The following is a 26,675-nucleotide window of genomic DNA, read 5'->3' as shown; positions in this document are numbered from 1 at the left end:
TATTATGCAGATGAACAAACTGAGGCCCAGAAAAGCAACGGAATTTGCCCACTGTCCCACAGGGAGGTAGCAGAGCTTTGCTGACCTTTCCCTTTCCCTGTCTGGGGCCTGGGAGGGGAGCTCTGGAACCCCTAAGAATGGAGAGAAGACCAAGACCTTGTGGGGAGGGTGGCACTGGCAAGGGCTTGGGTTTGGAGGCTGGTATTGGAGTGTACATGGCTGAAGACCTTGTTTCCTTCTGAAATGGGGAGAGGCTGACCTGGAGAGGGGGACAGCAATCCCAGGGGCTTTCCTAGGATGTTTCTCCATCTGGACTGGGGCTTCCAGAACTGAGGCATGCGTGTGTTGATGGGAGGAAGGCAGTGGGGAATGCAGTGTGGCAGGGGACAGGATTGGGGAGTCTGGAGGCCAGAGACCTGGGTTCCAATCCCAGCTTTGGTATTCACCCAGAGACACTCTCCAGCTCTCTGAGCCTCCACCTCTGCATCTGTAAGATGGTGATGATGGTGATAAGACACTGTTTTAGGGTCATCGTGAGGTTCAGGGAGATACTGTGTGAGGACCTAGCCAGAGTGAGGACTTGAGGAGGGGGCAGCTGCCAGCCATCGCTGCCCCTGAAGCAGATCATGGCGTCCGAAAATATTAAATTAGTCAAAAAGTGGGTGATTTCAAATAAAAATCTAGATTGCTGGCTTCTTTGAAAATTGAGTTGTTCATTCATGAATTCAATGAGCACCTGCTGTGTGCCAGGCCCTGCCCTTAGTCGTCTTTTGTTCTGGTGGGCAGGGCTGTGGCTGCCCACTCCAGCTCTCTACCTCACCGTGTCCACGGCCCGCTCCCCGGCACAGCCCCCCTTTGCTGCCTGACCCTGTGGGCATTCTGGATTTGTGACCACCGCCTTAACCCTCCTCTCACCCCCACCCTAGCAACTGACGAACCACATTCGGGACACACTGCCGGGGCTGCGGAACAAACTTCAGAGCCAGCTGCTATCCATCGAGAAGGAGGTGGACGAGTACAAGAACTTCCGCCCTGATGACCCAGCACGCAAGACCAAGGCCCTGCTGCAGTGAGGCCCTCCCCACCCCTGAGCTGCCCCTTCCCCCAGCATCTCGGCACAGGGCTCTCCCAGGGCCCCCTCCACTGGGCTGCTGCCATCCCCTCAGGCCACGCCACTCTCCCCCCAGGATGGTCCAGCAGTTCGCCGTGGACTTTGAGAAGCGCATCGAAGGCTCAGGGGACCAGATCGACACCTATGAACTTTCGGGGGGAGCACGCATCAACCGGATCTTTCATGAGCGCTTCCCCTTTGAGCTAGTCAAGGTAGGACAGGCTCCCCGGGGCAGGGGGGCTCAGGACTCTCTCATGTACGCCTTTCTGACCCCACCAGAGGCCCTGGTGCCCAGCTCTGGGAGTGGGGTGGGCCCCCATCTTGACCTCCCAGGTAGCAGGACAGGCCCTGACCAGCCATCTTTTGTTCTCCTGCACAGATGGAGTTTGACGAGAAGGAACTCCGAAGGGAGATCAGCTATGCCATCAAGAATATCCATGGCATTAGGCATGTATTGGGAGGGGAGGTGGCAGGGGGGGCAAACCCCGGAAGGCAGGGGATCTAGTTCAGAGGCACATGGATTGATGAAGCTAAACTCCCTAAGGAAGGACCAAGAGTCCTGGTCCCCAGTCCCCTCAACTCTGACTTTCTGGCCCCCAGCTCGGACAGGCTCCGGCTGGGGAGATGGGTGGGAGGCTTGGGCCACCCCCATTGCTACATCCTGCTGTTCTCCTTTGCTATTCCTGGGAACAGGGCCTGGAGACTGGACTAGCTGGGCAGAGCTCAGGACACAGGTGACTGGGTAGCACCCTCTGGGTCTGGGCCCTCTGCCCATTCCTAGGGTTAGACAGCACCCCCAGTTCTACCCAGGTAGCTACTCAAAGCTGCCCGAACCACTGGGTAGGGCTTGGGGTGGGGCGTCTAGGTATTGGCTTGTGTCCTTTTATGATGGGACAGGGCCTCTCACCACTCTAGCCCCTCCATAGTCCCAAGAGCCCAAAGTGGGCCCCATCCCACCCCACTTCCTTCCTTCTAGCCAACCCCAAGGCCTGTGGAGCAGGAGAGGGCACTGGGAAATAGACTGTTCCTTAAAAGATTAGACCCCCTTCAGGAACCCATATTTACACTGTGTGTTCTTTCAACGAGGAAATTTAAAGCACCTGTTGTGTGCCAGGCAGTGAACAAGACCAAAGTGCCCTGTTTTCATGCAGCCTCAATTCCAAGGTTTGGCATGGAATTTACAGACTGATAACTGCATTGGCCAAGCCCCAGAAAAAAACAAAACACCTCTCCTAGTCTTTAAATAAAATGCTCTGTTCCTGGAAGGGCTCTTCAAGAGAACCCAGTTCAGCAGTTTTCAAACCATAGAACCTTTTGTATGAACAGAAACTTAAGAGGAAGCAGGACTTGAACGCAGTTGTAAGCAGACCGTGTCTTGTCCCAAAGAACATCAATTGAACTTCCTTCTTTAGAATCCCTCCTGCCCATTTTACAGATAGGCACAATGAAGCCCAGAGAGGGGTAGTGGGAGGACCCTGAGGGCGTAGCTCAGGGGAGTGGGGCAGGGCCCTGGCCTGGCACTCCTGGCGAGAGCTGGCCTGTGACACTGTCCTTCTCCCGCTCTGGGTGTTCAGAACGGGGCTCTTTACCCCAGACATGGCCTTTGAGACCATTGTGAAAAAGCAGGTGAAGAAGATCCGAGAACCGTGTCTCAAGTGTGTGGACATGGTTATCTCGGAGCTAATCAGCACCGTTAGACAGTGCACCAAGAAGGTAACCTGGCGGCCCAGGCCAGCCCCCGCCTCTGCCCCCATCCTGCACTGCTGCCAGGCGCTCCTTCCCCACGTCTCCCACTGCCTCCTCGGTAGCATGTACAGACCTCAGCGGGGTGGGGGAGGCAGGTCACCACAGACCAGGAGAGGGGGGCTCTCCGAGGGGGCCTCACCCGTCTCCTGGCCCCCAGGCTTAGGAGACCAAGAGATTAGACACTAGTAAGACAGGGTTGATGGTGGCTATCGACCCTGGGAGTCCACCAAGAATCCCCCACCCCCCGCTCAGGGAGAATAGAGCTTAAGGGGACCCTGAGCCTCCTCCCTGCCCTCAGAGGTGAGTCATCTTTGGGGCTCCAAGGAGGGGACTTGGGGAAGCCTTGGCCCTGGTGACAAGTGAGGTACAGGACCTTTTTGGGTGCTGCTCCAGGGGCCTGGATGGCCAGAGGAGTGCAGAGGACCCAGGTCTAGCAGATACCCTGACTCCCCCCAAAGCCCTTCATCCTCCCCATTCTCACCCCAGCCTCACTCAGGACCTGCTCCGTCCCTTCCATCCACATCTGACCTTCCAGAGACAGAGTCCTCTTCCATCTGCTATGTCATCTGAGCCTCAGAGAACCACCCAAGGAAGGCAGGGCAGGATGGCACCCATTTCACAGCACGCAAACTGAGGCTCAAGAGATCAAGGATATTAGCTAGGAGGTGACAGAACTGTTACTGGAAGCCAAGGCTTTGGACTCCAAGTCCAGTGCTCATGCAGTTTAACCCCCAGCCTCCCTCCCTTTCCTCTCCCCACTGCTGCCCTGGCCCCTCTCTATCACCACCTCCACTCTTTCTGTCTTTCTTCTTCTCTCTCTTTCTGTCTTTTCAAGCTGAATTGCTCCAGACCCCTTTGGAGGAAAGGCAACGGATACCCCTTGAGGAGAAAGGGAAGGGCAAGAGTAGAGCAGGGAGCTGGAGAGTGGAGGTCAGGCAGCTACACTGCAAACTCCAGGAGGCATTATCTGCACTGTAGTCTATGCAAATGGAGCCCCCTGGAGTTGTGCAGTGCACAGCCTGGGCAGCTGGATGCAGCAACCCTAGTGAAGGTAGGGAATTGTACTGGGCTTTGGAGTCAGGGTGAAGTGAACCCAAGAGGTGTTGGGAAACCTAGAATTGAACAGAATGGGTGGGTGGTGTTCTGGCCTGGGTTAGACCCTTAGGAGGGCCCAAGGCTGTGGCAAAGATGACATTGGAAAGAGAGGGCAAGCTCAGTGTAGCTGAGGAGTGGGGCGAAGCCCTGGGGACATGACCTGAACTCAGTAAGCGGCCTTGTATAGAGCAGGGGCTTGGTCCTTCAGAAGCACCCCCATACCCACAGAGCCCTGGGGGATGCTTGGCAGCACCTGGGAGGTGCCAACCCTGGGTGGCGGTAGGGAGGGCTGGGTCCCACGCTCACATTGTCTTCTGTTCTCTCTCTTTCTCTGTGTCGGTGTCTCTCTCTCTTCCCCCATGCCTGTGCCATCCTCTACCCCAACCCTGGCCCTGCTTGGCTTTCACTCCTCACCTTCTCCTCACCCACCCGCCCACCTGTGGCTGCTCCTCCTCCTCCCCGGGTGCAGGACGGGCCTCTTCACACCTGACCTCGCTTTTGAAGCCACAGTGAAAAAGCAGGTGCAGAAGCTCAAAGAGCCCAGTATCAAGTGTGTGGATATGGTAGTCAGTGAGCTCACGGCCACCATCAGAAAGTGTAGCGAAAAGGTATGGCGGCCACCTGGGTGGGACTGGGCCTGGCCGTCCCTGCCTCATGGCCACAGCCTCCCATGGGCACTAAGCAGGCCTGGGAGCCTCTGGGCCACCCATTTGGATGCCCATGCTGGCCAGGTGATTCCCGCCCTGAGGTTTCATGCCAGCTTATAACCCTGGGTCTGCTTGTACTCACAATCCCCTCAGACCCCCGTCTCTGCCAGAAGACTTTCCTCCAACCCAAACATCCTCGGTGGCCCCTTCCACCAATAAGAATGACAATGACAACGATGGTGATAAGGGGATGGCTGCTACGTTTTGAGCACCTACTATGTGCCAAGCATTGGATGAGGTGCTTGCCCTTGTCATTTGACTTAATCCTCTCAACAACCCTACGAAGTGGTAGGGTCCATCGTTTTACAGATGATGAAACTGAGTCTCAGACAAGAAAAGCAGAGTGGGATTCAGATGAGGGAGGCTGAGGGTAGAGATCGGGGATCGGGGCCTCTGGGGTGGGAGACTCTCTCAGCCCCTCAAAACCAATTTGCCTCAAAGCATATTGGATTGCTCGCCTTACCGTGAGCTGTAACGCCTTTGGCAGGGTCAGCCGCTTTTGAGTCGTCCGTGACCTTTAGATGCCTTTTTCCTATTTGTCTGCTTTTGGGCATTTGGATCATTTTTAGCCAGGTTGTCTGAAGCAGTTCTTCCCAGGGGAGTGCAGGAGCATCACTTGCCTGGGGGAGCCTTTCCAGAATCAAATGCCAACCCCTCCCTGCAAAAAGCTGAACCAGAACCTCTGGGGGAGGGTTCAGCCTGGTCTGTATTTGAAAAAGCTCCCTGTTCTGCGGAGATGGGGGCACAACTGCCTTAACTTTGTTTCAAATAAGTGTCAGTTTCACGGCTCATGCACACTTAGTCTTGTGCACCCCTTGCACAATCCTGTCTCCCTTTTGCCCACATTTGTGTCAAGTGGGGATAGACTAAGCTAGTTAGCATCCACTCAGCGCCTGCTCCAGGGGAATCAAGCCTGGGCTGGACACCCCCACGCCCTAGTATTTTTCGTGGCATAAGTCATGGTCTCACTGCATCGTGACTACTAAGCAACACCGTCTTACTTTTGTCAAACTTGGAAAAACATCCAAGAGTGTGTTTCGAGCTGCCACAAATCGCTTTATGAAAGACAAAATATAACTAACCTTTTTTTAAACGTTGGTTTTTAATTATAAAAGTGACGCATTCTCAATTAAAGAAAATATGGAAAATACCAGCGTAAAAAGAAGGCAACAGCCCTCTCTTTCCGGAGAGCCACTAGTACGATTTTTGTACATTTCCTCCCAGTATACTCCTTTTTTAAAAAACAAATAAAATTATCAGTATTGATTTTGTTTTGATCACACATGATTGTAACAAAAATATTCCAAGAGCACAGAGACAGCAAGAGTCCCATAATCTCACAACCCTAGAGTGAAGGACTGCTAACAGCACACTCATCCCCACTAATTACAGATATACACCAGTTCTCACCTAAATAGGATCACACCACACACTGACCCATAAATTCTTCCTTCTTACTGAGCAGTGTGGAATCCTTGTAGGTAGCTACATAAAGAGCATGCCCTTGAACTGCTGAATTGTATTTCCCAGTAGAAATGTGGCACACGTCATTTATATAGTCAATATCCTTTTGACAGATATTTAGGTTGTTCCAACCTGGTTTTTCTTGTTTGTCTTTTGCAACAGGCTGCAATGAACATCTGTATATAAATGTATTCATGGTTCTTATCTTGTTGTTTCTTTAGCGCACATTTCTAAATATAGAATTGCCTAGTCAATGAATACAAGCTTTCACAATTTTGGTCAGATTGCCTTCCAAAAAGTTTTCACCAATTTATATTCCTCCAAAGCTTTTTTCTATACACAGGTTTGTTTATTTTGTAATGTGATCACACTGTGAACATATTAGCATCAGTTTTTTTCTCTTAATAATATGCACTATTGGCGTATTATTACATAAACATTTTTAATGATTGTGTAATATTCTATCGAATAGATTTATCATGGTTTACTTCACCATTTTTCTATTGGTGAACATTTAAATTGTCTCTAGTTTTCCCATATTATAAATAACCTGGCAATGAACATCTTTATGTATAAAGAAGTTTATTTTTCTTTCTTGAAGATTATTTCCTTAGGATAGATTCCTAGAAGACCGATTACTAGATATAAACATTTAAAAACCATGGAAAACTTTGCTGAATTGCATTCCAAAAGAAAGCAATAATTATTGTTAATGGTAAAAGCTTGGAAACAACCCAGATGTCCATCAAGAGGGAATTGATTACATAAAGTATCACAGACAATGGAAGCCTTGCTGATAAAGCGGGTTCTGGTCCCAGACCACCGCAATAAAACAAATATCGCAACAAAGTGACACGAGTTGTTTGGTTTTCCACTTCTAAGCTTAGCAAGCCACTCCTGCCAGAGGTTTGAAAACGAGTCAGCTCTCATTATCCCATCCCTACCGGAATTCGGTTTCATCTCTGGATGAAAGCTAGAGTTTCATGTCAGGCATGTGATTGCTGCTGAGTCCTCTCAACAACCCTCAAAGTGAAAGTGCCATTACTACCACGTTTTACCCATGGAGAAACAGGCTCAGAGAAGACCACTCACTTTTCAAAGGAGAGTCTGCAGGGCAGGGGCTGGCTTTGAACCCAGAGCCATGTGGCTCCAGGGCCTTTGCCCCTGACCACTAACTGGTGGCCTCCAGGCTGACTATCCTGCTCAGCCAAGGACTGAGAGAGAAAAGTTCCATTTTAAAAACTGGCTAAAAGTCCTGGAAATGCTCAGAGGCAGCCAGAATGGAAAAAGATGCTCAAAGGGAACAAGACTTCTCAAAGGAGCTGAGGCTTCCCTGCCATGTGGGACACGTGGAAAACTTGACAAATGGAATATCCAGGCAGTTAGTGGGAGAACTGGTCATGCTCTTTGGCAAATTGCTCCCTCCTCCTCCCTACTTGCCCCCCTCCCCCCTCCTCTGCAAAGCCCCACCCTCGGAGAGAGCACTTGGGACCATCTCAGTGAAGGCCTGATGGCTGTGACTCACTCCCGAATCTCTGCTTCAAGCTGGAGATTTCGAGAAGGAGTGGGAACCACTCCTTGAGCCTCATGGGGCAGCAGGGTCCACTGGTCTCAGGCTGCCCCCCCACCAGACCCCTTGTACTTGGCCACATCAGCCACGCCTTTGGCACAGCCACAGGATGGTGCGGTGACAGGGTGGGGGTGGGAGGATGTGACATTTCTCACATCTGCCTCTCCTGGGCGCTGCTTTCTTCCCTCTCCTCCTGCCTCTCCCAATGCCCCCACCCCATCTCCTTGGCCTCCATCTTGCGCTCAGAATCACTACCTGTGACCCAGTGATGCTAACCTCCAGCTCTCTTCCCACATAGGGAGATCCACCTGAGGGGCCTGATCCAGGCATGGGACGAGGGACAAGAGTGGTCTGGCTCTGTCTCCCTTGGGCCCCACGTGGCCACCGATGGGAAGGGTGGGCCAGCAGGGCTGGAGGTCCCTGTGGTTGGGCTCCCACCATCAGCAGCTCCGCAAGTCTCCCTCCTCAAGGAGTTGCCTGTTCATGAGGCAGAGGGCAGAGGAACCCGTGTCCATGCACTGTGTCAAGGAGGGCAAAGACATCCTTCCATCCATTCATTCCCTCATTCCTTCAACGTGCCCTCTCTGAGCACTGGTGGTGTGCCTGGCCCTGCCCCTGCCTTCAGGGCAATTGCAATACAGTTTAATGAGGGAAGGTAACAGGGGCCACAGAGAGACCCTTTACCCAGCTCTCAGGGTGGTCAGAGCAGGCTTTCGGATGGAGGTGACATCCAACAGTGTCTTGAGGGAGAATGAGGCAACCTGGGCTTTGTCCAGGCAGAGGAGAAGGGCTTGCAGTAACTTCCCCTTCAGCCTCAGTCGATACAAACTGGGGGGAAATGGGTGGTGCTGAGCTCCTAACCCCAAAGGAGTAGGGTAGAGACAGTTTGGCTGGCCAGCTCAGGGCCAGACAGATGTGGATGGGGATGATGGTTCCAGGCTGGAGCATGCAAAGGGAGGCTAAACTGGGTGGGTTCTACCAAGAGGGCCAGGGGCCCAGCCAGGCCCCCCGCGGGGTACTGCTCATGCTGCTGGCACCCCCACTCCGCATGCCCCCCACACCCTCGCATGACTGTGCCTGTGGCTTCTGCATGTCGTATGTGTGACTGCTGGTTTTCCCATCTCCCAGCTCTGACAAGGAGCATTGCCTGTCCCCAGCCTGATTCAGGAGGCCAACTGGCACCTTAGGCCCTGCCCTCCCCACATTCTTCCTGGACAGGAATTCCCTGCTTGATTCCCCACCTGACTGTCCCACCAAGGCTTTGAGAAGGCAAGGGGTAGCCCTGAGGGTCAGTGAAAGCTTCGGGAGCTTATGGTCCGCCAAGCAAAGGCCTCAGTGGAATATGTCTGGTTCCAAGATGGCTGCCACCAAGATGGCAGCCGAGGAGCACACTGATTCCCATGGCATTTCTGCCCATGGGAACTGCCCTCCTCCTTGAAGTTGCTCAGGTAGGACAGTGAAGAGGGCCTGAAACCAGGAAAAACCTTGAATTGCCATTTGGAACCCACACTTGGGGAAAAGGGGTGGCCGTGGTTTGGTGCCATCAGCTTCCTGGGACCCCAGGTCTCTCTCCCCCTGCTCTCAGGCATTCTGTGTGTGCCTCCACCCCATGCCCCTGGACCCTGGTGGGGTTTGGGTGCTCCTGGCCCATGCCCCCTGTGTACGTGGCTCTCTCGCCTCCTACTTTTCCCCAGCTCCAGCAATACCCGAGGCTGCGCGAGGAGATGGAGCGCATTGTGACCACCCACATCCGGGAGCGCGAGGGTCGCACAAAGGAGCAGGTGAGCCCACGTCCCAGCCCCTCTTCCCTAGCCTTTCCTCAGGTCCCTGGACTCTCTTCCTTCTTCCCACTTTGTCTCTTCTTTCTCAGCCTCCCTCATACTTTCCATCCTTACACCAACTTTCTCTCTCTCTCTCTCTCTCTGGAATATATTATATACATATAACAAAATGTACTATTTTAACCATTTCTAAGTGTGAAGTTCTCTGGTATTAAATGCATTCACATTGTTGTGCAACCATCACCACCATCCATTTCCAGAACTTTTTCATCTTCCCAAAATGAAACTCTGTCCCCATGAAACACTAACTCCCCATTCCGCTTAACCCCAACTCCTGGCACCCACTATTCTACGTTCTGTTTCTATGAATTTGAAAACTCTCGGGACCTAATATAAGTGGAAACATGTAACATTTGTCCTTTTGTGTCTGGCTTCTTTCACTTAGCAAAATGTTCTCAAGGTTCATCCATGTTGTAGCATGTGTCAGAATTTTCTTCCTTTTAAAGACTGAATGATATTCCATTGTACGTATAGACCACATTTTGTTTATCCATTTGGGTTGTTCCACTTCTTTCTTGGCTATTGTGAATAATTCTTCTATGAACATTGGTGCACAAGTATCTTTTGGAGACCCTGCTTTCCATTCTTATGGGTACTATCCAGAAGTGGAATTGCTGGGTCATATAATAGTTCTATGTTTAATTTTTTGAGGAAGCACCATAGTGATTTCCACAGTGCAGCACCATTTTACATTCCCACCATCTGCTTCTCAACTTTTTGGCAATCTATGCTCTGGTCATCTCTCTTTGGGCCTCTGTCTCTATATGCTGTTTCTCTGGGTCACCTTATACCTGTCATCGCCACCCCTCTTCCTTTTATGTAGTCATTTATCAAATATTCATTCATTCAGTCACAAACAATATTACTGGATGCTGTCTCTGAGCTGGAAGGAGCACAGATAAGCGTGTCCTCCTTCTGGCTTCACACAGCTCACAGGCTACTCCTCTTTCCTTATCCATCTGTCATCCTTCTGTCTATGACCACCTCTGCTACCCTTCCCAGCCTCTATCCTTACACATCCCTTTTCCACAGTGACTCTGTCCCCAGTTGCTCACATTTTTGTTGTTGATGTTGTTTTTAAATCCTTATTGGTCTCCTTTTAATGATAAAAGTGATAAAGATTCAATAAAATATTCAATGACTATAGAAGTGATTAAATGACAAGCAAATATTCCTCCATTCACTCCTCCCTGCCCCCAGTCCCTCCCACAAAATAACCATTAACCATTTGGTGTGTCCCCTTGCGGGCATTTTTCCTAGGCACACACAGATTCCAGATTCCATCTGAATCTTAAAGAACCACCATCCTGGGTTGTGTCGTGCCTTTCTTCTCTAAAGATCATTGTAGGAGCTGACATCTGTGGAGCACCTATTACGTGTCAGATATGTCACCTGCCTCATCTCGTTGTCTCTTCCCCACTCCGATGAGGCCGAAACACTTCCTTTGAACTTGAGGCTCAGTGAGCGCAGGCCCCAGGCTCACAGGAAGCAGCAGCTCCTGGGTCTGAACCCTGCATGTGTGTCAGGAATGTCACTCTCACCACAGCTCAATGACAATCCCATCACTCTTCACCATTTGCGAAGAGGATCTTCCCATGCGGGAACCTAGAAATTGTCCTCATCCTTTGAACAGCTTTATTGTTTGGAGGGTACCATAATCTATTTCACCTTCCACTGGCCATTGGCTTGCTCCCAATTTGTCTCTGTTATAAACCACACACACCCTGGTACATAGATCTCTGCTCACTTAATGAATTTATCTGTGAGATGTAATTCTAGATGTGAATATGTGCATTTTAATGTTGTCAAATATTGCCAAATTGCCCTCCAAGAAGGTGATACAAATTTATACTTCCATCAATAGTATATAAGAGAATCCATCTTCTCACAATTATGCCCACACTGGTCATTACCAATATTTATTATTAAATTGATAGGTTTAAAAAAGGTCTCGTGGTTTTAACATATTTCTTTATTAATGAAGGTGAGCGTTTTTTACATATCCTTATTGGTTACATGCATTCCTCCTATGAATTACGCATTCATGTTCTTTGGCTATTTCGATTTGTGTTTCTCGTCTCACTTACGGATTTGTAGAAACTCTTTATTTATTATGGATACTGTTATGTATGTATTATGGATCATGGATTATGGATTTATTTATTTGGATTCGATACGTGCTGCAAGTATGTTTCTCCCAGCTTTTCATACATTTTAAAACTTTGTGGTGTCTTTTCCACTTGCCTCCTGACCTGTGGATCTTTGAAGGTCATGCTTCTCATCGATATTGAGCTGGCTTACATGAATACCAACCATGAGGACTTCATAGGCTTTGCCAAGTGAGTGCTCCCTGAGCAGAGAAGGTGACACCTCACGTGACGGGGAGAGGGAGAGAGTAGGACCCAGGGCTTCTGGGTTTGGTGTCCGTTGAGCAGTGGCAACGGAGCTGGGCTTCTTGAGAGGAGAAGTTCTGAGACGCTTCCCTCTCTCCCCATTAGTGCTCAGCAGAGGAGCAACCAGATGAACAAGAAGAAGGCTTCAGGGAACCAGGTGAGTGAGCCCCGGTGCCCCAGCCCGAGGGATGGAGGGTGCCGGATGGACGCCAAGCTCTGAGAGCCCCCTCCCCGAAGGGGAATGGTCCCATGGGGCCAAGGAGCCTGTCAACTGCCGGCCACACGCCTCCCACTCTGCCTCAGTAACCCTCTCTCCTCTCTCCCGATGCTTCTCGTGGTTGCTATGGTTACCTCTTTGCAGGATGAGATTCTGGTGAGTACCAGGACTGGGGCTCTTGGCTTGTATAGTGAGGGGGAGGAAGGGGCCCATTTGTAGTGGGGATGGGCAAGATGGCACCCTTTGGCTTGAGCTGCTTGCACAGACCAGCACAAGGGTGTCCACACATGATCTCAGGCCAGAGGCAAGGCCTAGCCACACACGGAGTCCCATCAGTCTGTCCATCAGTACGCGTGACCTAAGCATTACTTCAGGCAGTGGTAGACCATGGGGGCTGGGGCGGGTCAAAATGCCTCACTGGTGCCTGGCACTGAGTAGGGGTGCTCAAATAACTGTTTGATGGATGGGTGGGTGGGTGGGTGGGTGGATGGGTAGATGGATGAGAGAGAAACATGTTTTTAAGCTAGCCATCTCCGCCAGAAAGTGGAGTAAGGAGATGAATGCAATGTCAAGAGACAAGTCTGTCCTCACCTGTTCTGTCCTTCAGATCTCTGCTGACACATCGCTTCTCCATCTTAGTTGTACACATGAGCCATAGAGTCCTGGGCTTTTCCAGAGGCCAGAGTCTCTGTAATAATCTGCGCGTTTGTGTGATTATTGACTTCACACCTATTTCCATCCCAAACCCCATGAGGGAAAGGGCTCGGTCTGTCTTGTTCATCAGTAAATCTTCAGCTTCCAGCCCAGTGCCTGGCACACAGTAGGTGCGCAGTAGGATGAAGGAATGAATGGATGTAATATCTCAGGGCAGTTTGGTTCAACGAACACTCACTGGTGCCTATACTGCTGGCCCCTGGACAGGAGACAGACCTTGGCACTGCCCTTTGGAGACCTGGACCAGCAGGCAGGGCCCAGGCAGGGTGGGAGTCGGGGAAGCGGGAGGTCCCTGCTGCAGGGGCTCTGGATGAGCAGAGGGGGGAAGGGCTGGGGGTGGCTGAGGGAGGACAAAGGCAGCAGGGCAGGGCAGGGAGCAGGATGGCGAGGCCTGTTGGTCAGATGCTGGGCAATCCCAGTGCTAGGGTGTGGCATTTGGACTCAATCCCAAAGACACTGAAGGGATCCACTGGATGGGGACGTGGTAGGAGAGGGGTCATGGGGCCCAGCGTCTGCGCAGTGACTCTGCCCTTAGAGTACAATCCACAGCTCTGGCCTATGGTGATGGGCCAGGACAGTCCTAGGGACAGCTGCTTCCTGCTGTGAAAAGAGACCTTTGCCTGTTACTCTGAGCTTTCCCCAGGAAGAAGGGGCCTGGACAATTGGTACTCAGCCCCTCCCCTCTGCCCCCACTCCCTATCACCCCACCTGTGTCCAGGGCTTGGGGCCAGAGGCTGTTGGAACCCTACTGTTACAGCACTCGTGTATTCATACCACAAATGTTTGTTGATCACTTATCGTCTGCTAAGCCCTCTGCAAGGTACTGGGGTACACCAGAGAATGAGAGAGTTCACAATTTAGCAAGAGAGGCTGACATCAACAGGTAATCTCACACACACACACACACACACACGCACACACACACACGCACGCACACTCACATGCACATACGTGCATCATGCACATTAATTCGAAATCCCAATCATTGTCATAGAAGAAGACTTAAGGGAGTGATAAAAGATTATAATGGGGTTCCTGACTTATACTGGAGGCCAGAGAAGGCCTGCCTGAGAATGTCATTTCTGAACTGATACCCAGAGGGCGAGTAAGAATTTGCCAGGCAAACAGGAGAGGAAGTACTTTCTAGGCAGAGGCAACAGCAGCATGTGCAAAGTCTCTGAGGTCAGAAACGAGTCTTAGAATAAATTGGATCTCAAGCTGAAAAGACGCTCAGAGTTCTCTTGCCCAGTTGGCCACCTAAGCTTTGCTTGTACCCTTTTAGTGGTGGGGAGCTCATCCCCTACCAAGGCCACCGGTCCCCTACTCAGACAGCTCTGAGGGCTCTTTATCTTGAGCTCACCTCTGCCTTCTTGTGACTTCCGCTCTGTTGGCTTCTGGTTCAAACCAGGGCAGGTATGGCCCCCACCCTCCCTGACCAGCCGGGCCTCCATGAGCTGGGGAAAGGGTGGGTTTTCGAGTGCCTGTCTTTGCCTACCCTATCTGCCACCCGGAAGCCTGGCCTCTGCCCGCTGACCTCCGGCCCCCGCCCCCTCCAGGTCATCCGGAAAGGCTGGCTGACAATCAACAACATCGGCATCATGAAGGGGGGCTCCAAGGAGTATTGGTTTGTGCTGACGGCCGAGAATCTGTCCTGGTACAAAGATGACGAGGTGAGTCAAGGGCCAGGGGTCCTCGAGGGGCTTGGCTGGTGGCCGGAGTCAGGCTCAGACCCTTCCACGGGCTTGGCGTGCACTGGGCCACCCAAGAGAGGTTTTTAAAAATCCCATCAAAGATCTTCTGGTCTGGAGGTGGGCTGCAAGGACCAGTGGCAGGCCATCCTGGGGGCTCATGCAGGCTGGATGGACACGGCTTGGCAGGGCTGGGGAGCTTGGGGCTAAGTGCCCTGGAGAGGGTGAGCTGGGGTACTAGGCTCCCCTCCCTGACCCCTGCAGCTCTGCGGCCTTCCTGTTTTCCCACTCCAGGGCGTGCCGCCTCGTCTGTGGCCCCCACAGGCCCATGACACACACTGGTCCAGCTGCCAGACACCCTGTTAACCCCTGTACCCCAGTCCCCCAGACCCTGGCCGTCCAAGGGAGATCCCCAGCGTGCCTCCAGGCCCCACAGAAGCACAACTCCACTGCCCACGAGTGCAAACAGACCCCCGCCACCTCCCTCCCCTGCTGCTGGTCTCCTTTAAGAATGAATCTATTTGGCTTCCACATCTGGATTCCAGAGGTGACCATAGAGAGCAGGGAGGGCTGGGGGAGGCTTGTGGTAATGAACTCCAGCTGGCCCCAGAGTGGGGGAAGGGACTCTCTTCTTCCTGAGGGGTCTGTTGGAGGAGATGGTACTTTCAATGGGGAAGGAGGGCACAACGTGGGGGCCGTGATTCTGGTCTCCAAGCCCCTCCTTGATCCCTGCCCCCTCTAAGTCGCTCTGGGCAGTCCCCCCCCCATCCCCACCTTGGGCGGGGCCCTCTGTCGTCACTGACAGGGGTGCCAAACCATCTGGACCTCATTACCCCAAGCCTGGCCTCTCCCTGAGCACAAGGGCCCCTGGAAGGGATGGAGTGTGAGGTGGCATGGCAGGCGGGTGGGGGGCGACTTCCTGCTCCATAGCCCAGGCTGGATCCCTAGACGCCCCCCGTGGTGGTCTGGGGAGTGCAGATAGTGTGACCTGGGACTGAGGGCCAGTAACTGGCTACACTAGGGGGCGGGGCAGTGTATCCGAGGGGGGCCCCTGTCCTCCTACCTGTGGGGGGGGAGTCTTTTTTGAGCTTTGTGTGTACATTTGAGTTTAGTCGTGTGTCGAAGCCAGCCCTGAGTGGATGTGGGGAGTGGACAGTGAGTGCTGGGAGGTAGGGGGGTGTGAGGCTTGTGGCTATTGTGTGCGGGTGTTTTGTGGGAGACTGTTGGGGTGTAAGCATCTAGGTGTGTTTGGTATAGGAGGGTTTGTAGGTGCGTTTGGGGGCAGAGTGTGTGTGCCTCGGGCGTGTGTGCCCGTGCTGGGTGTATAAGTGTGTGTGTGGAGTGAGTGGGCTTGAGGAAGGGTGTATGTGTGGAGTATTTGAGAATATGTGTGTATTTGGGATGTACAGATGGCCAGTGTTCCGTTGGGAGGGTGTGTGTGTGTGTGTGTGTGTGTGTGCACGCATGTGTGCACATACAGTGTACATGTGTGCTTAGGGCATGGATGTGTGGTTTAAAGTGCGGGTGTGGGGATGTATGTGCCTGAATTGTGAGGTGTGCGTGTCAAGGCTACGTGATGTGTGTGTGTTGGGTGTGAGTGGATTTTTGCACTAGAACATCTGGGGAAATGGAGGTGGTCCCGGCTAGGGGGAGGGTGATCTGTCCCTTTTCTCCCTCCAGCTGCCAGCACTCTGGTCTTTGGGACTTGGGTGGCCCTCTGGGCAGACAGGAGGCCACCCATATCCCCAGCCCTCATTGGCAACCCCTCCCCCCAGCTTCTCAGTCTGCCTTTGCCACCCATCAGCACCCCTCACCCCATCCCACAACAGAATGGCACCCCCATCCTTCTGCACCTCCTCCCAGTCCTCCCTATGCCCCCCACACCCCTGCCCCAGCTCCGAGCTCCAGCTCTGGGATGACGGGGGTCGGTCCGGCTCTCCAGCGGCGCCGAGGGTCTAACCCAGCCAGCCTAACCAATGTGCAGACTACTGTACAATTTGGGATCCTGAACAGATAGTCTAAACACTGGGTAGACGGAGTGGACGTGTCCTCTGGTCCATCCAGGTGGCAGTGTCTGTCATCGGGTGGGAGCTTCAGCCCGTCTCTTGGAGATCCAAGGCCCCCATCCCCAGCCCAGCCAGCCCGAGGTCCCTTCTCTGCTCCCGGCTCCCCTTCTGCCTCCTTTGACGTGGCAGGGGTGAGCAGTAGCTGTGGCTGGGAAGGAGGGGCCTGGGGAGGGGGCTGGCCAGCAGGAAGGGAGGGGTGAGGGGAGGAGGCCACTCCTGCCTAGTGTCCAACCCCAGAGCGCAGGGTGGTGGTGGCGGGGCCTCCCTCGAACGCTTCCAGATGTTCTCTGGCCTCGTGTGCAACTTCCTCCTCTCCTCCCCCAGCCGCCCTCTGGGGCTCCCGGCCATCCGCCTGCCATAAAGAGGGCTTTATGTGGCTGGACAGGCCAGGCGGGTGCGGGGGGCAGAGGGCGGTGGGCAGGATGACGCAGGACAGGCAGCAGGGTCCTCCTAGACCCAGGCCCCCACCTGAGATCCTGGGCGAGATTCCTGCCCACGCCCTGACTCCCAGAGACCCACTTAGACCACCCCTTCCCCCCATATGAGCATGTATCCTGTGGTGCTGGGTGGGCAAATGGGGTACAAACAGCAGAAACCTCTCCCTTCCTCCCAGAGCCCCATCCTGGGGTCCCTCCTCCAGAGATCCCTGGGCCCTCCCATTGACAGCAGCCTACAGACACATGTCGGCCACACCAGGCACACACACATGTGCACGTAGGCCTGGCACCCACATGCCCATCCACATATACACATAACTCCTCCCAGACGACTACAGAGCAACCAGACATCTCCAGCCCATTGCACAAACTGTGTGTACGTAAATACATACAGTTGGACAGTACGTGTCCGACTGTCCAACTTTCATGCAAACACATAGACATTTACAATTTCCACACACATCTACCAAAGTGTGCACAGAAACATGCTCACGTGGACACGTGGCCATGCTGGCCACCTCCTCAGACACACATGTACAACAACACAATAGTGATAGGATATATGCTCCGGTCTGTATGTGTTTGCGCGCGCACACACACACACAACCATACACGTTTGCACAGACTCACCATCGCCAGGCCTGTGTTATGTGGCTGATTGCTAACACATGGGCGTCTGGGGGGTGTGGGCTGAGCCAGCCCTTTGAAGCCTCAGGGCTGGTGGCCCCCCTTCCTGTCTCTACAGTCAGGAAATGAAGTCAGAGGCTTATCCAAAGCAGGCCCAGCAGCCAGGCCAGGAGCGAGAGAGGCTCCAGTGAGGGGACTCTGGTTGGGGCTGGCCTGGCTTGCATCCAGGGCGTTTTGGGGGCAGGATGTGGGAGCCACCTTCAGCCTCGCCACCCTGGCAGGTATGCAGAGGTGGTGGAATGACTTGAATGCCCCTGGGAACCGGAGGTGCCCAGCAGGCCCAGGGCTTCATAGCCAGGCTTTCGTCAGCGCCTGTGCAGCACGAGAGGCTGGTCCCCAGAAGCCTGGGGCCACTCTGAGGGTTCACAGGTGCTCCCTAGTATGGAGAGCTCTCAGGGAGTGAGATGTGGCAGAGAACAGTGCCACCCTCACCCATGGCTCTACCCACAGGAGAAAGAGAAGAAATATATGCTGTCCGTGGACAATCTGAAGCTGCGGGACGTGGAGAAGGGCTTCATGTCGAGCAAGCATATCTTTGCCCTGTTTAACACGGAGCAGAGGTGCCTGCCTGCCCCCCGCTGGGGCCCCAGACCCTGCAAGCCCCAAACCACCCCCACTGAGGAGAAATGTGGTACATAGATCCAGAAAAGAGAGGGACCTGCCCCAAGCCCCACAGCAAGTCATGCATTTGACAAATATCATGGAGTCCCTAGTGTGTGCTAGGCAGCATTCAAGAGCTCCTTCCTGCTCACTGTCCCTCCATCTCTCTTCCTTCCTCCCTTCCTCCATCCCTCCTCCCCTTCTGTCCTTCCACAGTCACTTGGTTAGTGGGTGCTCTGCATAAGACACGTCAGGCACTGGGGACAAAGGACAGCCCCAGTCAGGCCTGGTCCCCTTTCCATGTTGCTGTGTCCAGGCGGGGCCAGTGGCTGTACCAGGCCTCTCAACTCCCGACCCAGGGCTGACTCTAATGGGCTTTCTCCTATCCACAGATGAGGGTTCAATACAGCTGCCATCAGGGGAGTCCCAAGAGAGACAGGGAGGGAGCTGGTAGGGGCTGAGATCCAAGCCAGGAGAGGCACTGTCACAGGTGGCCCGTTATTGAAGGCTCAGTCCCTTTCTAATAGAGTATTTTATACTGCTCATTTCACCGAATCCTCACAATAACCCTAGGAGGCAGGAATTGTTGTTAACCCATCATCCAGATGAGGAAACTGAGGTTTGGAGAGAGGAAGGGACTTACCCAGGGTCACCTAGCTTGGAAATGAGAAAGCCAGGACTGGCCCCCAGGTGGCGTGATGACCCCAGTCCACGCATGCCCTTAACCCCCAGGGTGAATAGGCTTCACCCTGGCTCCCCTCACCTCCTGCCCCATCTTGCAGGAATGTCTACAAGGACTATCGGCAGCTGGAACTGGCCTGCGAGACACAGGAGGAGGTGGATAGCTGGAAGGCCTCCTTCCTGAGGGCTGGCGTGTACCCTGAGCGCGTTGGGGTGAGTGACAGGGCAGGGAGGGGAGGGGCAAGTTGCTGATAATAGGAGGCCTGAAGCACCATCCTCAGTGATACCGACTCATACCACGTATCTCGAACCCTCCCTGGGTTTAGAAATAGGAGGAACCCTCCCCCTACCTGCCCTGGGACTGGATCAGACTTAAATCTTCCTCCCGTCCTTATCCACTGGCAGTTTTATGTGTCCCCTTATCTGCAGCACATGGCATTTCCTGCATCCCTTTCATACGATGGTGGTTTCTTGTGACGACTGCCTTCTCTTTTCTCCCTTCTTTCACTGTGGCGGTGTCTAGTATTGCCTTAGAGTTGGGGTGCAGTGCAGGGTTCACTCAATCCCTCCCCTTTTCTTCTCTGTGTATCTGCTTCGGCTGTGCTCACTATTGGCTACGGTGGCAATTCTGTGTGGTGACCTCTATGGCTTTGGTGTGGGCCTCCCAGGACAAGGAGAAAGTGAGTATGCCCTTCCCTCACCTGCTGCCAAGCGTCTGCAGCCTGGCATCAGATCAGCTCTAGCCAGGCCTTTAGAATCAGGAGGAGACCTTGGAGATGTCTTTCCTAATTCATGGACTGGGAAACTGAGGCAAATTCTAGGCACTAGAATCACAGCCAAGATAAGGCTGAATGAGGGTCTGGGGTCTTGAGAATCTGGGGGTAGAGCCCAGAGACCCAGAGCATATGGGGAAGCTGGTGTCCGTGTGTTCAGGCCAGTTGCTTCTCTCTGCCTCAGTGTTCCAGGTACTTTTGGAGGGGAGGGGCTAAGATCCTGGGGAGGCCTGGAACCCGGCTTCAAGGACCGAGCCACCCTGATTCCCTCTGTTCTCCATGGCAGGCCAGTGAGACTGAAGAGAATGGCTCAGACAGCTTCATGCACTCCATGGACCCACAGCTGGAACGGCAGGTGGAGACCATCCGAAACCTGGTGGACTCATACATGGCCATCGTCAATAAGACCGTGCGGGACCTCATGCCTAAGACCATCATGCACCTCATGATTAACAATGTGGGTGCACCGCTGTGGGGCGCGGGGCTCTGGTGAGACCAGGGAGGCAGGCAGCCAGGCTGGCCTGGGGGAGACACGGGCCAGCCCTGTGGGACCACCTCTAGGGAGGAAGGCATAGGTCCATAGCAGAGCCATTCGATAGAAATATAATGTGAGTTTCATGTATTATCTTATAGATTCACATACCCAAGTTGTTTCAAACATACTTAAATGTTTTCCAGAAGGAGCTAGAAATCTGTGTCTTTTGAGAACTCCTTCCCAGACATTTTGAAATATACACTCCACAGAACCACTACCACCAGTGGTTAGAATCCTGGCTTTGCCATAAATTCTCTGTACGACTTTGAGCAAATGAACTACCTTCTCTGAGCCTGTTTCCTTATATGTATATATGTATCTATAGGTATATAATAGAGTTGAGGATTAAATTAATATAAAGTGCATAGCAACACGTAGGAGGTGCTCAACACAGTCTTGAATAACAAATACGACACAGGCCTATGGTGTAAAAACCTCAGCATCTCTCCATGAATGTCCCAGAGCCTAGGCCAGGTAACACCTGGGGATTTGAAGGAGAACGTTAACCCTCCCCCTACACACAGAGACTCATGTCTCCGCCAGTGCAAGCACACATTTACACCTGTTACTCAAGGGCTCAGAAAAATTTAAACTGTCATCTTCCTTATTTTGGTCCAGTGGAGCATGCAAGTCCTGGAAAGGGTGTAATAACCCCATTTTACAGATGAGGAAACTGAGGCTGAAAAAAGCTGAGTAAGAAGGTGGCCTAGTTGTATGACAGGCCCTGAGCTGTCCTCCCAGATTTGTGACCTTAAACAGGTCACTTTTCCTCTCTGGACCATCTGAGAAAAGGACAAGGGTCGCGGATGGGGAGTGGGCAGGCAGGGAAGCAGGGGAGGTGTCTGAATTTAGGCAGAGCCCCTTTTCCAGAGCTTACAGTCCAGCCCACAGTTCTAACAGGGCCAGTGGGGGCGGCAGAGTGGTACAGGTCCCAGCCCTCTCCTTTCTTCACCGCCCGCACGCAGACCAAGGAATTCATCTTCTCGGAGTTGCTGGCCAACCTGTACTCGTGCGGGGACCAGAACACACTGATGGAGGAGTCGGCCGAGCAGGCGCAGCGGCGTGACGAGATGCTACGCATGTACCACGCACTGAAGGAGGCGCTCAGCATCATCGGAGACATCAACACGACAACTGTCAGCACGCCTATGCCTCCGCCTGTGGACGACTCCTGGCTGCAGGTGCAGAGCGTACCGACTGGACGCAGGTATCAGGGCTGGCCCCCACGGCCCCAAAGCCCCCCAACCCGGGGCCCGCGGGAGGAGGGCCGGGACCGGGCAGTGGCGCGCCCGCGTCACCGGGGCGGCTCCCACTTGGAGCGAGGGGCGGAGCTTAGAGAGGGGCGGGGCTTTGTCGCGGGGTGGGGCTTGCCGTGGAGTGCTGGCTGCGAGGCGGGGTGGAGCTGGAATGTTGGAGCCACCGGGGGCGGGCGGGGCTTAAGCGTCGGCGTTCACCTGGGGTGGGGCGGGGCTTTGCGCGCATGGGCGTGGCCGGCACATGGCTGGGGGCGGGGCCTAAGGGTGGGGCGGAGCCGCTCATCTCCCTTCCTTGTTCTCCGCTCCCTGCGGTCCACAGGTCACCCACGTCCAGCCCCACGCCGCAGCGCCGAGCCCCCGCCGTGCCCCCAGCCCGGCCCGGGTCGCGGGGCCCTGCACCTGGGCCTCCGCCTGCTGGGTCCGCCCTGGGGGGGGCGCCCCCCGTGCCCTCCAGGCCGGGGGCTTCCCCTGACCCCTTCGGTCCTCCCCCCCAGGTGCCCTCGCGCCCCAACCGCGCCCCGCCCGGGGTCCCCAGGTGAGTAGGGGCTGAAAGCGTCGGCGGGAGAGACCGCCGGGCGGGCGTGGCGGGGAGGGAGATGAGGCCGGATTCTGGAGCATCGGCCCTGGCCGCCAGAGCCGGCCCTCTCCATCCAAGGCACTCTTGGAGTGGCCGAGGGCTGGCGGAGCCTGCTCCCCAAGGAGCGCTGAGTCCCGGAGGTGGTCGTTTCTGGGGAGGGGGCTGTGGGGTTCATCCCACCTGCCCCCTTCTTTCCAGCACTTGCATGGCGCTTCCCTCCTTTTTCACTCTCTCTCCCACACATTGCATTCCTCTTCCTTTCCCCTTTATGCTGCCTCCGTTCTCTATTCGTCCTCTGCTTCTCTCTCCCATCCCCTAGTGAGCCTACCTTGGGTCTTAGGATCTGAACCCCATCCTGTCCTGATGTGTAGATTTTGTTCACTAACACTCAGGGCTACCCTGATGACTCCACTTCCAGTCCTGACTCTTTTGAACTGTGCCAGGAGGGTGTCCCACCTCTGGCCCACAGAAACAGAGGCCAGGCTGTGACTGTGTGACCAGCAAGGTGTGTGGTGTGTGTGGGCGTGCACACAGGTGTGAGAGTGTAAGAATGGCTCCCAGGCATGGGGTAGGACATGGGACAGCTGGGAAGGGGGTATGGGAGCCATGGGGCAAGCTGATGGCTTTTTCCTTCTCTGTTCCTCTGGCCCTACCTGGCCTGGACCAACATGGTGGGTGTGGGGCAGGAGTGCGTGAAGGCTGCCCCTTTCCCAGAGATTTCCAGGAAAAAAGGATTCTACTTCATCCCTTGGCTTTGCCTTCTTGATCCATGACCCTCTTTTAAGGGAGCTCACTCTGATATCTAACTCAGTCTGCCCTGTTTCCACTGGCCATGTTTTCTGAGGAAGGGCACATCGGACCAATATGTATGTTTCCAGATGGCTGGAGGGTAGGGCCACGGGTCTAGTCTCCATGAACCCAAAATGAGATAGAGTTGGGGCTTACTCTGCGGTGATCTGATGACCAAAGTAGGAAGCATGGTGTTGGTCAAGAGCACTGGACTGGAGTGCAGAGGTTCTGGTTCACCGTGGGCCTTTAAGCAAGTACTTTCCCTTCCAGGGCTTCAGTTTCCCTTCTATCAAATGAAAATCAACGTTCTGCCTTTCTCCCAGGGTTGGTGTGGGGACCAAGGGAGACAGTGGCTAGAAGGATGCTGCATTAACTGCAAATGTGGCTCTAGGAGCACTTGGCTAACTTCCAATGTGAGTTCAGATTCTTAAGGGTACTTGACATGCTGCGGTGTGACATATGGGAACTGTAAGATTTGGTATCTGCTCTAACTCCAGACTTGCTAACACACGGGAAACTTTTGGTCAACCGTAGCCTTGTCTCAGGGAGGAGAGCAATCTGGGGGAGCTTTGAGGCAGCTTGACTTCAGTGAGGTCTGGGGGCTGACTGAGACACACCTCAGGTAGTAAGCAGTTGGAGGGCATTTGGGTAGGGAGCAGCCATGTGGGTAAAGGTTTGGTGTGGGATGCATTGAAGAGAGCCACTGGCCAGAGTGGAGGGCAGATAGAATGAGGAATAAGCAAAGGCTGCAGTGGGTACAGTGGGGCAGGTTGGAGAAACTGCAAAGTCCACAGAAGAGTTTGACTCATTAGGACTCAATGCTGTGGACAGTAGGGAGCCATGGAAGGCTCTTAGATGGAGAAACGACAGCTGGACCCTAAGAAAGCAAAACCTGCCCCATATGGAGCATTGCAGGTGGCCCTCTGAGCACACCAGGCACGATTGTGGAGGGAGCTGGTGCAAATGCCTCCTGTGTGCAGGCAAGCTTCTGTGCTGTGACTCAGCCCACGCGTGTGCTTCAGTGTGCCAAGTGGGTGCATGCCCCAGACCTGTGCTGCACGTGCCGGCCAGTGGGGGTGCTGGGCAGTGGGAGGTGCGGGAGGTGTATGCGTGTTGTTTGTGGGCATGTGTGTCAGTGTGTGCATGCAGGGCCTTGGGGCCTCATAGCATGTGTGTGCACGCCCGGGCGTGTGCGTGTGCGTGTCCCCCACCCCCAGGCCTGCCCCGTCCGTGCGTGTGAACTGCCATGTTGATTTCGTGCTGTCTTTCAGAATCACTATCAGTGACCCCTGAGGAGCGTCAGCCACGGTAGGTACATGCCTCTCGGCCTGCTGCATGAGTGGTGTGTCTGCCCCCTGCTGCACCAGCTCCACATTGGGGGGCACACCTGGGACCTCAGAGCCAGGCTCCCCTCCCTCTCCCTTCTGCAGCTCCAGACTTATTCTTTCTTCTTCCTGTCCTCACTGCCAGCTGGCTCTCTCACCTACCTCCTCAGCGAGCCTCGGGACTCAGTGCCACTGCTCAAGACCTCCATGGCTGAGCCTGGGGAGCTCTTGGGACAGGCTCTGCACCCAAGCCGGCAGACATGGGTGCTCTCTGGAGCTGTCAGAGGGCAGAGAGCTCATGGTTTATGGTGTCGAGGCAGGGAGCCTGGAGGGAGTTGTATGTGGGGCTGGACTCAGGCAGCCAGAGACCCTAGAACTTCACCCTGAGGGTGCCATAGTCATTCCCCAATCTGAGCCACGCTGCTGGGGCAGGGCAGCCAGCTCGCAGCCTGGTAGCTCTGGGAACCAAATCCACAATAGGGCAGAGGAGGTCAGAGTCCCACCTCTGTCGTGTCAGCAATTGAACAGCGATCTGGGCCGAAGGTTCTGGTTGTTTGATGATTTCTGAAAGCCTGAAGGTCCTGTCCATACCATCAGCCCAGAACGTGGCTCCCAGGCAAAGCAGGATTCCACAATCGCTGCCCCTGCCTCGTTGGTATTGTCACACCTGCTAGCGCTCAACTGAAGGCAGCATCTTTGCCTCCAGAGAAACCACCACCCCCAGTCTGTGGGGGTGGTTGCTCCCCCATGGGGAGCTTGTTGCTCCTAGGGGTGACCTACACCCTTCAGCCAAGGGGATGACTATGTCTGCTGACCTGGGCAAATCAGCTTCTCGGAGTTCCACCCTGGCTGAGTCACAAAACTCAGCCAGTGAACCTGCCTGCCACTCTGGCCCTGCCACTGACTCTTGCTCTTCTGCTTTTCCTCAGCAGGAAGGGCCCAGCCTCACCTACACGACCTGCGGTCCCCCGACCAGCTGAGGCTCCCCTCTTAGACTTATAAACCTATGGCCACTGGCATCCGGCTGCCTCCCCTCCCTGCCTCCCCAGAGTCCCTTCAGAGGACTCCCGGGCTTTCTGCCCACCCAGAGGGGCCTCCAGTGCTCCCTCCAGCCATCCTTTTCGCTTTGCCCTCCTGGTTCAAACAGTGTTCTTTCTCCTGTCTTTTCCATCGGGCCTGGTGGCTGTCCCATGGGGCTCACAGCCCCATACTCCCTGAGGCTAGGGGCGGCCCTGGGCCAGTGGGTTGCAAGATAAGGGGACCAGAGAAGAGGGAAGCCAGATGGGTCTGAACGTGTTTGGAGCTGTGGATGTGCTGCCTGGTGGTGTGTGAGAGACCAGTGTGCGTGGCAGGGGGAGGGCCGCCCCAGCCTCCAGCCCAGACCCCACCCCAGACCCCCGTGAAGCTCTGACCCACACCCATCTCCAGCTCCTCCCTTCCTCCTTCCTTTTTGTCTCTCTCCTCTATTCCAGAACCCTTGCCCACACCCACCTGCTTCTTCTTCCCCTGCCCTGCCGTCCTACCCCTGCTGGGCTTGGTCGCCCTTGCCTTACCAGCTCTCTCCCTCCTTCTCTCTCCTGTTCTCTCTGCTTTCTCTCCAACTGCCAGCCGATCGGGTCAGGCAAGTCCGTCCCGTCCTGAGAGCCCCAGGCCCCCCTTCGACCTCTAACCAGATCCCTTCTATTCCTCGGAGACCTCCCTTTCCAAGCCTGCCTGGACGGCTGTCCTGTGACTTGACAGTGGCTCCAGCCCCAAAGCCTCCCCCTTTCATCTGTGACCTAGTCTGTTGTAGTGGTGAGCTGACATACCCAGCGTGACGTTGGTGAAAATTGTGCCCCTCTGTGGTGTTGCTCCTGCCCGTTCTATAAATATCTATAAATACTCATACATATATATATATATATAAAATACACACACACACATACACACACACACACAAATGGCCGCCATAGCCTCGCCTCTAATGCTGGGAATCACCGTGCTGTCCTTGGAGTCTTGTGGCCCAATTACAAGGGAACACTGTCACCCTGACACCCCCCTCTCCAAAGTGTGCCACCTCCGATGACCCTCCCTGTCATGCCCAGCCTGTGGACAGCCAGCTCCCCTCTGCCGCTTTCCCATCCCTCCCCCGAGTGTGGAGGTGCTGTACAGGCAGCTGTGTGGTTCTGACCACTACGTCTTGCTGTCTCTTGGCTGACAATAAAACCCATTTCTGGACAATGGGCAACAGTGTGTCCTCTGCTGGCTTGTTTTCTGTGGCAGTCAGGGAGAGGTGAAGGTTTAAACATGGGGGTTCCGGGGTGGGGAAGGGACCAGCTATTGCTCGGGTGCTGTAAGGAGTGGTGAAACAAGGCCCTGTCCTTTCCAAGGCCTACTAGGAAAGCACCTGGAAGTTAGCAGGTC

At 54.3% G+C, this 26,675-nt stretch overlaps 1 protein-coding gene across 24 annotated transcripts in view; it reads left to right on the top strand.

Moving 5' to 3' along the window:
• Nucleotides 1-26,504, top strand: part of DNM1 (dynamin 1) — a 40,194-nt gene extending 13,690 nt beyond the window's left edge. The window contains exons 7-23 of one of the 24 annotated variants that reach the window (XR_012495962.2): nucleotides 927-1,069; nucleotides 1,188-1,323; nucleotides 1,491-1,558; nucleotides 4,422-4,560; nucleotides 9,388-9,474; nucleotides 11,803-11,873; nucleotides 12,033-12,084; nucleotides 12,289-12,300; nucleotides 14,415-14,528; nucleotides 18,187-18,296; nucleotides 19,119-19,230; nucleotides 19,686-19,697; nucleotides 20,077-20,247; nucleotides 21,291-21,506; nucleotides 21,901-22,116; nucleotides 24,219-24,255; nucleotides 25,881-26,504. Coding sequence is in view for 16 of the 24 variants with exons in the window: in XM_074331084.2 (XP_074187185.1) it covers nucleotides 927-1,069; nucleotides 1,188-1,323; nucleotides 1,491-1,558; nucleotides 4,422-4,560; nucleotides 9,388-9,474; nucleotides 11,803-11,873; nucleotides 12,033-12,084; nucleotides 12,289-12,300; nucleotides 14,415-14,528; nucleotides 18,187-18,296; nucleotides 19,119-19,230; nucleotides 19,686-19,697; nucleotides 20,077-20,247; nucleotides 21,291-21,532; nucleotides 21,901-22,116; nucleotides 25,202-25,274 (1,758 nt within the window). In the remaining 8 variants the exon portion in view is untranslated. Of the gene's footprint in view, nucleotides 1-926; nucleotides 1,070-1,187; nucleotides 1,324-1,490; nucleotides 1,559-2,685; nucleotides 2,825-4,421; nucleotides 4,561-9,387; nucleotides 9,475-11,802; nucleotides 11,874-12,032; nucleotides 12,085-12,288; nucleotides 12,301-14,414; nucleotides 14,529-18,186; nucleotides 18,297-19,118; nucleotides 19,231-19,685; nucleotides 19,698-20,076; nucleotides 20,248-21,290; nucleotides 21,533-21,900; nucleotides 22,117-23,577; nucleotides 23,580-24,218; nucleotides 24,256-25,201 lie in introns of all 24 variants that reach the window. The other 23 variants (XR_016019491.1, XR_012495964.2, XR_012495963.2 and 20 more) reach the window with 23 other exon arrangements.
• Nucleotides 26,505-26,675: the final 171 nt, after the last annotated feature.

The sequence above is a fragment of the Rhinolophus sinicus genome, chromosome 16 (assembly GCF_057876585.1).
Source record: "Rhinolophus sinicus isolate RSI-liver-muscle chromosome 16, RSI-T2T, whole genome shotgun sequence".
Classification (NCBI taxonomy): Eukaryota; Metazoa; Chordata; class Mammalia; order Chiroptera; family Rhinolophidae; genus Rhinolophus; species Rhinolophus sinicus.
The sequence above is the reverse complement of the archived record's forward strand: the minus strand, read 5'-3'. Positions and strand labels throughout refer to the sequence as shown.